Below are 13,285 nucleotides of genomic sequence, written 5' to 3' on the forward strand. Positions count from 1 at the left end.
CAACTATTAAATAATGCATTCACATTTGACTAATGATTATGTAACATGGTCGGCATGGCCTCTCTAAATTGCCCCTTAGTTGTCCTGCAATGGACTGGCTTCCCATCCCGGGTGTAGGCCTGCCTTGTGCCCTGTGTCTGCCGGGTTAGGCTCCGACTCACCACGACCCTCTATAGGATTAAGCGGTTACAGATAATGGATGGATGGATTATATAACATACTTTTGCAGAGTTTATGATTAATATGTCAATACCCCACTATGGCGTTATCATACAATTTTTTGCAATCAATATTACACTCACTGAAGCCATAAGAAGTACAGGATGCTAAACACCACTGCATTTCAGTGACAGTTTGTTAGTATTAGTACCATCACAGGCTTTAATCCAGGACATGCTATTATAGCATTGTTTACTTGATAATGCTGTCATTAAGTGCAAATATACTGTACTTAAGTATAGAATATTGAGTATTGAGAATCAGAGCATATGCTTTATGCATTTTATAGTAAGTGATTTTTTCTCTATTTTTTTCTATTCTATGCTGATGATAATGGAGCTTTTGCAATAAAATATAAAAGAGTGTATGAGTAAAGGTATATTATATGAAACGTGGAATCTCTACCATTCACTTGCCATTATCCTGTGGTAAAATGATACAGTGCAATTTGGAATAAACTGATTTGGCTGAAGTAAGAATCAGAGCGGAAATCCTTTGACTTCATCTTGAATTGTATCCACTGATTTCAAATTGATTGTGTTGCTGTGGACTGCATATGGTCAGGGCTTCTTAAAGGGAATATACTGGTACTACAATGGTATGCAAATGTGTTACTGTATGTCAAACATTTCTGTACAACACCTTTGAATGAGTTATTATGTAGAAAGTGCTATATCTACAGTTTGGACTCTAGTAATGTATTAAACACGTGTTTAATATTAAAACTGTTACAATACCAGTAACAAACAACATACGCACACAGCTGGGTCCTTAAATGACCTTCTCAGCAGCTGGTTACCAATAAAGACCTTGATAAATCTGGTCCATAGAGGAATGTTCTGTAATGAATAATGTGGATAGTGGCATGACGACGTTTGAGAACACGAGGAATGAAAGGATTGCAGTTGTTTTGAAGCTGCTGTTATGCAATGAATTACATTAAAACCACTGCTTTGTAGAAATCGAATATGTCAATTAGGAATATCAAAGGGACAGAGAAAAGACAGGAGGCAGCTGGCCCTAATGGAGGAAGATCTACATTTCACCACCAAATTGAAAGAGACTGACAATTCTCTAACGGTTTTTACTGGGTGGGAGTTTACTGTTCTTTACTGCCATATAGGAAATCCTTCTCATTTGTTCCTTAATTGAAAACGCAGTGCGTTTGCTTTCCATGCTGTAAGGAAAAGAGCAGGGTCATCAGAGGGTATGCTGAGTAAATATGAAAATGACTGCAGGAACTGTGCAAGTGTGTGCGATGACACTTCCTCAGTTTATCTTTACTCTTCTTGCCTAGACTGTTTCCTTCTCTTTTATTGAAAGACTGAGGGATTCAGTGACTTGCAGTGGAATGTGGAGAGGTTCAAGCATTCTGGTGGCAAGTTCTCTTCTAGTCTGCACCAGGGTCGGTGGTGACCAAGCTGTATTAGCAGCCATTGTTCTGTTTGGACATCAGTTCAGTTCCTAGGGGTTAGGTACGCACACCATAACCATCGCTTTAACAGTTGGCTCTTGTATCATCTTGACCAGCTGTCTTACAAGGAAGGAAAACCTGGATTGCCATGGATGCTGGTGTGTCACAGTAAGTCTGTGATATATTAATACTTTGCATGTTTCATTTAAACTCGGTAAGTGATACATAGTTGTGGTATTATTTGATATTGTGGAGCCTGTTATTGAACACAACTAAAATAAATGTGTCTGTTGATTTGGATCAGTTTCATTGCAATATATCTGATCAGTACTGCATGTGCTTACTGGATTACAGTAAACTTAAATGAGAGTTTAATAGTATTATAATGGGTGATATTACGAAGCTTTCAGTGAGGAGTCATACATCTATTTATTTTTTTTGTTTTTTTAATTCATGAAACTGTTCTCGGTTGTTGTTAACTAGCATTTTTTTTTAAATCAATGACAATTATTTAAATAGGTTTATTTAAATAATTTAGAAAAAAAAAGGTTAATTTAATTGTTTAAATTATTACATTAGGTTCCAGAACCAAAATAATTACCTGTTGTGCTGACATTTTCAAGTTTTTCCAGTTAAATGCTATACGTTGGCTAGAAATTATCTATAGGGTGTGGGTCCCTGTGAGGCAGCATTGATTTGACATAAAGAATCTGCAGTTAAAGCTGCTTTTTGATTTTTTTTTTACAAAATCCTTTCAAACAAATGCCTACTATAAGCCAGGCAGCTCTGCACTTTCACCAGTCGTGACTGAAAATTAATTTTAACAAGGAGAAGCAGTTTTTAAATATGACATACTATCTGTCGGCTATGCTATTTGCATAATAAATCATTGTGTGATGGCTATTGCAGATATGGCCATCATATAATATGAACCCTCAAACTCCACTACGTAAGGATGATGCCTGCTAAAGTCATCAGCTCTTCTTTTTGGTATTTAACTCAAAGATTGCTGACAAAAATGTCTGTTTTTATGCCTCAGATTTCCAACGCAAATGGGTGTGTGACTTGCCCAAGGGATAAAGTTGTGATCAGAGGCCAGGATATCCTGGCGCATTGTCTTTGACTCAAACCACTAACCACACCTCATGTCTCTCAGTCTCTTCCTCACCTAATAAATGTTTTTTTTTGGCATGTATTATTTGGGTGAGAACTGTCTTATGAATATGACAATGTTCTGTACCCTCCAGCACAATTTCAATCAGTAGCATCTTTGCAGCTTAACATGAATCACTCTGTTGGCACTGTTTTGGCAGATGTTAAAAATGTATTTTGTCCAACCCCTGTACTTTGTTTTGTGTACAGTTCACAACCTGTGCTTCTAGTGATCACAGCAATTAAATAATACATTCACATTTGGCACATGTTTATATATCATACTTTTGCACAGTTTATGATTAATATGTCAATACCCCAATGTGGCAGAGCAAGAGCTCTGCCTGTAAATAGTGTGGGTGTTTTCTTGTCATGCTGTTATGCTCCAACCTTTTCTGAGCTGTTTGTATGTCTTTAAAATGTCTTTTTTATTTTATGCACTTCCATTAGCTGTGGAGATCTGAAATGTGCATTTTTGAAAGACATGCTCTACTCCATCTACTCCTTACCTGTTCTCAAGACATGTGTTCCACCCTTCCACCCTTCTGCAGTGTCAGTCAATAGGGGGAGCAGCTGGTTGTTTAAGGACAGGAAAGAAAGGGGGTGGGAATAATTTCACCCTCCAGGTGAAATACAAAGCAAATGCAAAGCTATCTGAAAAATACATGTTTACTATCAAATGTGTTTCTGCAAAGCTACACCTTTGAGTCCTGTGTAATGAATGGAAGTGAACAGCAGGTAATGTGTTTGGAATTCTTGCGTTAGTTTTAATGTTAAAACCCAGAAACAAACAGCAGTGTTTAGGAGACCTTGAACTATACTGCTAGTTCTTTTTCTTTTAAAGGGATATGCCCCAATGTTCAAAGCATTACAACATTCATATTTGTTGACAGTACCGTATGCCACCCATTCAATCATGCCAAACTGAGATTGCTTAAGAGGTCAATGAGGTCATGCTGAGAAGCTCTTCTAATAATATCATACTAAGTACCAGTTACCAAGACAGATCTAGCTGTCAATAACTCTGCAGGCAGTACAGATTGCCTTCTGGCAAGAAGGTCAAAGGTTGCTGTGCTATGGGTAGAACCTGAATGCTCTATATTGCGTGATTGCATGCACCCGATCCCATGCAGTCGTGGCTGATCGCTCTGGGTGCAATAGGTTGCGATCAGATGCGATGCATTATATATAGAGGGTGTTTGGAAGCGGGAATATTTGTATGTGCCTATTTCATATTTCAATGTTGCTATGTGCATAGAACTTACAGCATGTGTACTTTGGTGTTTGTAAACATGACTGAATGTGTTTATGTTACAGAATGTAATAAGGATTTATTTTTAGTTTTTTAATAAATATATTTAAAAAAAATCATTACTTGTTATTTTTGCATAGATTTCATCATTCAGAGCACTCATACTTTCAGTTTAGGACTGTTTCGGTATATCCCTTACAAAAAAGTATCGGCTACTGCAAGTAGTTATGGTCCTATTGGTACTTATTTTGGCACACTTGCAGTACAAATTTTGGACATTTTTTTGTAGTGGATATGTGTGTGTGTGTGTGTGTGTGTGTGTGTGTGTGTGTGTGTGTGTGTGTGTGTGTCAGTGTGTGTGTGTGTGTATGTGTGTGTGTGTGTGTGTGTGTGTGTGTGTGTGTGTGTGTGTGTGTGTGTGTGTGAGTGTGCGAGTGTGTGAGTGTGTGTGTGTGTGTGTGAGTGTGTGTGTGTGTGTGTGTGTGTGTGTGTGTGTGTGTGTGTGTGTGTGTGTGTGTGTGTGTGTGTGTGTGTGTGTGTGTGTGTGTGTGTGTGTGTGTGTGTGTGTGTGTGTGTGTGTGTGTGTGTGTGTGTGTGTGTGTGTGTGTGTGTGTGTGTGTGTGTGTGTGTGTGTGTGTGTGTGTGTGTGTGTGAGTGTGTGTGTGTGTGTGTGTGTGTGTGTGTGTGTGTGTGTGTGTGTGTGTGTGTGTGTGTGTGTGTGTGTGTGTGTGTGTGTGTGTGTGTGTGTGTGTGTGTGTGTGTGTGTGTGTGTGTGTGTGTGTGTGTGTGTGTGTGTGTGTGTGTGTGTGTGTGTGTGTGTGTGTGTGTGTGTGTGTGTGTGTGTGTGTGTGTGTGTGTGTGTGTGTGTGTGTGTGTGTGTGTGTGTGTGTGTGTGTGTGTGTGTGTGTGTGTGTGTGTGTGTGTGTGTATATGTGTGTATATGTGTGTATATGTGTCTGCGTGTGAGTGTATATATATATATGTAGGCTATTATTCTTACTAAACAGGAGTAATTGTCTCATTAGTTGATGTGCATATTATTTTCATTTTTATTTTGTACATTACCAAAGTAAGAAAGGTGAAATATTTGTGTGGGTTTAAATTTTACGTTTAAAACGTTAAACACTCAACACGTGTACACTTTATTAAACCCCACAAGTAACTCCCCTTTCATACTTCGGTTGCATTAATTTGCTAACATTTTTTGGTTAGCTACTTACATTGGTTGATTACTTTGTAGTTTTATTTCCCCTTCTGTTATTTTTATTAAAATGTTTCAATTGACCAGGTGCTTGTACATTTGTAAGTTCATAAAAAACTTTTAATACTTTTCCCAGTTTAGCACAGTTTCATGTGTATGACTATGAGTACAGGAGCAGAGTGGGGACTTGCTTCTCCGGCTCTCTCCTGTCAAGTTCAAGTCCTTTCCTGTAAGCGGAAGTCATATGACTCCTCCTTGCTCACTGATTGGATACTTGTCCAGGGCGATCGTATCCGATTGCATGAAAATAGAGCCCTGCTCGATAGCTTGTGATAGGATGCAATCCGATCAAGCCCGATTTGCATGGTGCAATAATGATGCGATAACCATGCAATCATGGGCAGCAATCTGATCGCATGCAGTCGGATTACACCAAAATTGCATAGTGTATTGTGGCCTTAACGACTATAATTAGAAAACGATTCACTATCATCAGCCAATCAGCTTCCAGCTATAACAGGCATTAATACACAGTAGATGTCCGCTGGGATGCCACTGCATCACCTGTGAATCATATTTAACATCAATCCGCGCAAGCACTGGCTTTTTCATTTTGATTTGCTGTATTTTTTAAGCTTAGTTCACATCTGTTAGAAAGAAAATACTATATATTTTATTATCCACCAAAACTAGCCAATCAATACTTTGCACTGACAAAAGCTACCAATTCTGTACATGCAACTGCAGAGTCAGCCAATCACAGTAAGCTTGACTGGACCTCAGACAACATCTTTCAGCAACAACAAACTGAGACACGGACGGTTCAGTAATATTGCTCCATTCAGATATCTGGCACTGTTCAGAAAAACTATAAACAGCTCAGTCAAACTGCTGGTCTTACACTTTGACCTTTTCCTAGACAGTTTCAAAGATGGACCCCATTACTCAATCCATATTGTCATTTTTTTTGTCCAACCAAAACTCTACACTTTACTGTACCTGCACTTTACTGTCCAGACTGGGGGGAACAGTTGCTCCTGGAACAAGGAACAAGCACACCTGAAAGCCTACCCTTTGAGGACTATAAAAACATGTCAGATGATTTAAGAAACAGACAGGCACTTGGACCCAGAAGATGCCTCAATCCTCACTACCTCCACCACCCTCCTGCATGAGCCTGTAGTTCCTGCAGTAACATTTCTCCTTTATTTCTTTGCCTTTGACAATAGGAGACTGTCTGCCCAATCGCTATGGAAAGCAGGTGTAAATGACACTCCAGCCACTGACAGGAGGGGAGGGAGGGACTGGCTTTGATATGTAGGATGTGGCTTCAAAAGAGTCACTAAAATACACACATTCACGGTGCGAAAGACTGAGAGAGAAAGAGAGAGAATGATGAAAAGCAAGGGAGAGAAGTAGAGAGAGAGTGTGTGTGTGTGTGTGCTTGTGTGTGTATGCATATAGACACATTCTTCTCAGACACTGTCAGAAAGCTAAAGAGAGATAGTAGGGAAAGCAAAAATCAAGCATGGTTTTAATACTGCAGCACATTCTGATTGCCGTCATTCAATTTTTCAGAAGGGGACAGCAAGTCTTCCTGAAGGCAGATGAGCCCCTCTTGCATTCCGACGTCTTACAGGTAGGACAGAGACATTTATTTCTTTAGAGCATTTCCGACATTCTCTCAGTGACAGTGTTCTGTGTTTTTGTTTACATTCCTTGTGCAGTCTTGTGGTATGTACTATAGGTAAGGAATCCAAACTTCAAACCTCTCATTAGTGTCATTGAAAACTAAAGTTTATTCACTCCCCCAAAATGAGTAAACTTCTAGAGTGCACTGTATTAGTACTATACAAATGAAACCATGTATTGTCAATAAAGGACATTTTCTGGAGGATAGATACATGGTTATAATTTCTTACATTCACATCTGTTCAAAACATGTAAATCATTTTATTCGAAAAATCTGCCGTTAATTAACTTATTTTCCTTATTCTACAACATTGTGATGATTCATTTGTTTGTTAAGTGGCTTTCTTTTTGTTCGTTGTTTGTCTCTAGAATATACTTTTTTTTGATAGGTTTTTGATAAGTTTGTACAATTTTACCAACACATAACATTTTAAATATATAATTGTATTTGACATTTAGGCTATACTTAATTCTATTCCAATAAGAATTACATTTTTTTAAAATTATATTGCTCTTTTTATATATATATATATATATATATATATATATATATATATATATATACACACACACACACACACACACACACAGTCCTTCAAGATCATATATAACTTTAATGTCTGTGGTTTACAAAATGTTCCTGTACCAAGAAGGAAAAACCCCCCCCCCCCCCCCCCCCCCCCCCCCCCCCCCCCCCCCCATGAGGAACAGGTGGTGATCGACTGCTCGAATGTCCTCTCTCCCAGGACTATCTGTGACATGTGATGAATACCCAAGCATTTCTTCCTAATTGACAGATATTCCAATGCGTTTTGCTGTCTCCAGCCTCCCCATTTCGTATTCCATAGCAGAGATGCTTATCACCCTTCCATTTCGGGAATGCGTTTAATTTGTTTTCACCTATCACCACATCAGAGATACTGCACAGCACCGCGCCTCCAGAGAAATCTGACTGGTTATTTATTTATATATTTTTTAATTAATATATTTAGATTTTCTTTTTGGAGAACATTTTTGTGGCTATTGCTCTCTTAGCTACACCTGGCTGTTAGTATGTATTATATATTCTGCAGCTGTGCTGTATGTTGCTAACATTATATACCTGAATATGAGGACATACGTACATATTGTTCTATTTTTATATGCATACTGATAATCTTGCTTCCAAAAGGGGGCTCTTTGTCACCGTACTTATGTTTAAATTCCAGTCAAATTGAGTTATTCTATTTTAGCAGTTACATTGTATAGTCAGTTTATTTCCAAATCAGGGTTTCCAGATTCAAGTTGACACACATTAGCTTTGTCAGCTACTGTGCTACAAATATGGTGATTTATTGATAAGCAACAAATGGCCACATTTTATTCTATTTAGATTCTCCCAAAAGGACATATTTATGTTCTGTCTAATTTATTTTGGTGTGTTATTATTTAATATAAAAATCAATGGGATAGAACATTCTTGACTCATTAATCCGTCAATAATATGTTTGCGACAACAGATGCGTTGGATATCGTCTTTCAACATAACAATTCTACCACTTAGCAATTATTCTTAAAGAAAAACAAGCCAGCATACTATGCAAATACATGATAATAATGAAACCGTGAATCTTACTGCGCCACACATGATTCAATGGCCGGATCATCTTTCGTAGCACTTCATTTGTAGTTTAACTGTACAGATACAAACATTATTTGGCCATATTAATAAAGAACCCTGGAGTGTTAATGCTCACTTAAAGAATAAGTAGCTTCAAATATCATTTGATCCCCCCCACCCACCTCTGCTATTAAAGGATGTTTGCTATCTTTCTGAGAGGCTCTGTGTTGTGTTGCTCCAAAATTGAATCATCATTTTTATCTACATCTGCTTTGAACTTGTTCTGAGCTTGTCTGGATAAATGGAAGGAGTACCTCAATCTTTGTATATATAAAAGGTACAGTAGATGGGGGTGGGGTGCTGTGGCAGTTTCAACTCTTCTAGCCTCACCTGCTCTTTCTGTGTATTAACATAGAATAGGCGGGGCTCTCAGTTGAAAGGTCACATTGTCACATGATTCCAAAGGAATATGGAAGCCGGTTTAGTCCCATCACTTCGGATTCTCTGGACAAACTCAAAGTCAGGTAAAGGAAAATTTGAAGAAACGTGATAATAACTCACTCAGAAGGATTGCAGACACCCCAAAACAGTGAAGTAAATGTAGAAGAAAGTGAGTTATTCATAGTGAGAATACATACTTAACCGAGCAGCAACACATTCGTTTGTCATCCTTTCCTCATTAGGATAAGTCCAAATGCAATAATGCTCATGTTTTGAATCCATTTGAGGATCATTTTTTGTTGTTGTTGCTGCTGTTGTTTTCAATGTCAGTAGAGTCCCAGACTTACTGGACAAGTTCTGCTTATTCTCTTGTTTCAGGGAGTAAAGGGTATACAGGCATACCATTTCCTAATACAAGCTATCAGCAGGGCTTAGCTGCCAGTGCCACTAAAACATTCTACTACGTTTAGTCTATTTTGAAAACTCCAAAGCTTTGAAAAAAACAACAAATGCTCAAGTTCACGAATGGTTGTGACATTTTAATAAGCAGGACCAGGTTCAAATTCTTACTGTATACCAGCAGGACCCCAATGGGGTGATATCTTGCTGTTCCTTTTGGTAAGAGCTCTCCTGTCAAACCGTACTCTCTTTTCTAATTTAATTGTATACCAGTTCTATTAAATGCCAAATCATAGCTACCAGGATTCACCAGGGAAGCTAACTGACTATTTGTTATTGTTATTTTTAATTGGTACACAGATTTCCCAATAGAGCTAATGTGTTCAGCCAAATTGCTATTGTGCTCAGTGAGAACTTTTCCTTAATATTTCCACGAATTAAATACACTATTGATTGATCTAGTGAATAATATTCTCTCTTTTTTTAAAATACTTTAAAGCAGTGTAACCTATAGTCTATATCAAATAGTGTTTAGAAAAATAATATCAATTTAGATTAAATTTGTTATCAGCAATGACTTCACTAGTATATTATTAACACCATTCCATTTGTAATTAATAAAGGACTCCTATATCCCCCTGAAATGGTTTAATTTCCCCCTGTCAATCTCTCTTTGATATATCATATCAATTTCCCATTAGAAAACTTCAGTTCTAATTTAGTTGAATGCAGCGACAGTTGGATCACAGGCAAAAAAGAATATTTTAATCTTCAGATTTATAAAACGATTCTTCTGGTATTCCATAAGAAACTGTTTCTGACATTCCAGAATAATTGTTGGGGGAGGGAGGGAGGGGGATAGCCAAGATTTCAACTAATCAGAGTGGTATTCAGTTGCAAGGTGTGTTGTGATTGGTTCAAGGTAAATCTACTTTTAAAAGATTTGGTTAAATAATGTATGATTTGATGTCAAGATATAATACATTGCCCAATATTGAATAGTATATGTACAGTATCTCGATTACTGGTGTTGATCCTAAAAATGCAATAACAGCATTTCTGCCTATTTCTACATGAACACTCAGCTACTTTGAAAGCTCACATTGGTTCGCTCATGCAAAGAAAGTAACATCACGAACATCTTGTCAAATTAAATGCAATTAACACATTCAAGGGTGACAGATAATGCCTTAGAAAGTAGAAAAGCCACAGTAAAAATGAAATCTAGGTTTTGTATAGATTCTGTATTTACTTTTTTCCTCCCTGTTCTGCTCTTTTCACCAGCTTCACTTTCTTGATGGCCATTGATGACCTGACATAGTGAATGCAGTGACAGATTTTGATCATTTTCAAACCAACCAGACCTTTCATAAACTTTTTAAAAACTTTTGGTCCTGGGAAGGCCCCTTAAGATGCATGTAGGTCCCAGTGGAGGCAGCAGTTTTCAAACATTCATCATATCTTGCTGCAATAAAAATATCACTACAATCCAGATGACAAATACAATTAATTGTAAATGACAAGACACAGAAGCAGGAGCACTGCTCAGAATATATTGTTAACCTCTTTATTTGGCAGACAGAAATACAGGCCTTTTCTCATGGGCGCTGAAATGATTTTTAGAAATGATCTAAATAACAATAACATTTGGATAATCTAGATGAGAAGCTTTGAAGCTTACAAGTGATTTCCTCAGGAAACTGCAGGAGCATAAGATACATTCACTGAACCGTAGATCAGAAAATGTAGGTAACACTGGATAAATATTAGTGCTTTTTTAATTAAAAAAATTAAATGAAAAAATAGCTTTCTCAGCATTGCATGTAATCTGAAGGATTAGGGAGGCACAGTTAGCAACTCAAAGGATATAAAAGTATTTTTTACCAGTATTTCTAAATGTTGATGGCCTTTCAAATTAATAGAATGTAGCCTCTGGGGAATTATTTCAGTTTGTATTTTCTTTGTATTGAGTCACACCTCATTTTAGAAACACAAACCAATAGTTTTATTTGCATTTTGTGCATGATTAATTCCAGTTGGTGAAAAGTTAGATCCAGTATAGAATATACAAAGTGAGTTCAGGTTTGTTTAGCTGTTATATTGTAGAGTAGGCTGAGTATTACTGCACCTAAGCAGGTCTGGGCAATTCATTTAATATATACTTAACTTCCAAATACTTTCAACATAGTTTGAAACAAGCAACAATAAAAACATAACTCTGCAAAGCGTTCTGTATCTGCAGCTAGCTATGGCCAAATGTTTTGCATCGCCTAGAATTTTAGGATTGTGACATAACAAAAACTACATGAACATAATTTAGAGCTTTTATTTAACATCATATAATCAATGAAACAACAAAATGATATCACAAAAGTCTACCAGATACCATTTCATGTTAGATTTTGAAATTTTTCAATGTTTTCAGTTTTTTTGTTAAGTATATGGAAAACTACAGTATAAACACTGTGGGAAAAGATCTGACAGCTTTAGAGTGGTGGTATTAGTAATCATAGAAATAGACCCCAGATAGTTTACATAAGAACAAAAGAATAAACAAAAATGTACGAGCGAGAATGTCAGGCTCCCAAGTAGCCGACTGAAGTCTGTAAGTGATTCAGCATGAAAAACATGACTAGGAAACCCATTCCATACCCTCACCTTGGTCTGTGTGAAGAAGTTTCTCCTTCTCTCTATCTAAGTCTATCTCATTTCCGAGAGTATCCTCTGGTCCCGGTTTCTGTGCTGCGTGTAAAGTATTGGTTAGGGTTAACTTTCTCTGCTCCTTTTAGATGCAAAGATCCCCTAATTCTTCTTTGTTCTAGGCTACATAGATGCAGTAGTATATTGAAGGATAATTCTTCAGGTAGCAGGCAGTGCTACCTGAAGACACTTTCTGTATTCTTGGGCTGGAAATAACAGGTATACAGTGTGTGTTTGTGTGTGTTTGTGTCTGTGTGTGGTACTAACTAGTGGACCTTTCCACTCACTGTAAACCAGTCTCATGTTTCATTCAATTCCTTGACTACTTAAGTGAGTAACTACAGTACATTCAATAATATTAAGAACTTGGCTGAACAAGGCTTTGGGCATCTGATTTCATGGCAGTAACACATTGAAAAGGCCACATGTGAGTGCCAGAGCTTTATTTCATCTATATTTTTAACATATTTCATGTCTTACTACATCTTCTTATCTGGGTTCTCTGTCATTCTGTAGTGTTGTTTCTGCTTAGATCATTGCTTTCTATGCTGACTCACTATTCCTGGAAATCTGTTTCAACCAATTTTCAGAAGTTTGTAAAGAGTGGTAAATAATGATATGATAAAAAAACAATAGTGGATGACAGAGGGCATAAAGTATCCGTTTAGAATACCTTGTATAGTATGATGTCCAGCACATATCTTTCTAATTATATAGCATATAAAAAGATTGAAACATTTTGCACACTAGCATTACAGCAGCTCCAATATGTGTAAAACAATTATCACACCTCTAGGGGGTTTAAAAACATATGCTTTAGTGCTGTAGAATGCCCCTAGGGGTGTGATTATCTCATGTTTACACAACCTATTGCTATTCAATGCCTATTTTCCATTCCATAATTAGTTTTATGGATTATAACTAGTGATTTTTTGTGATAAATAATAATAAAAAAAAAATCTGATACATTTTTTTCTTTCTTAAAATGTAGCTTAGCTCTTCTAGTCAATTCCACTGCAGGATTTTGTTCCAAGCAGTTCCTTAATTCTGTCATTGTCTCTGCTGAAGACCAGAGTAAGGACCAGGTAAGAAACAAAGTCTTGCAATGGAACAGAGTCCTAACAGACAACCTACCATTCATGTACATGAAGTATATCTGTCAGTGAGAGGCAGACATGTTTGCTAGAAGCTATAGATGAGAAAGGCTGTGAATTT

General features: G+C 37.2%; 1 protein-coding gene across 4 annotated transcripts in view; it reads left to right on the forward strand.

Annotated features, from left to right (window-relative positions):
* The first annotated feature begins 1,407 nt into the window (after positions 1–1,407).
* LOC121320367 (cGMP-dependent 3',5'-cyclic phosphodiesterase) overlaps positions 1,408–13,285 on the forward strand; it is a 128,067-nt gene continuing 116,189 nt past the window's right edge. Inside the window, exons 1-2 of one of the 4 annotated variants that reach the window (XM_041258611.1) lie at positions 1,408–1,801; positions 6,817–6,877. In XM_041258611.1, the coding sequence (XP_041114545.1) occupies positions 1,782–1,801; positions 6,817–6,877 (81 nt within the window). In that variant the 5' untranslated portion in view covers positions 1,408–1,781. Of the gene's footprint in view, positions 1,802–6,226; positions 6,556–6,816; positions 6,878–13,285 lie in introns of those variants that run through there. The other 3 variants (XM_041258610.1, XM_041258612.1, XM_041258615.1) reach the window with 3 other exon arrangements.

The sequence above is a fragment of the Polyodon spathula genome, chromosome 9 (genome assembly GCF_017654505.1).
Source record: "Polyodon spathula isolate WHYD16114869_AA chromosome 9, ASM1765450v1, whole genome shotgun sequence".
Classification (NCBI taxonomy): Eukaryota; Metazoa; Chordata; class Actinopteri; order Acipenseriformes; family Polyodontidae; genus Polyodon; species Polyodon spathula.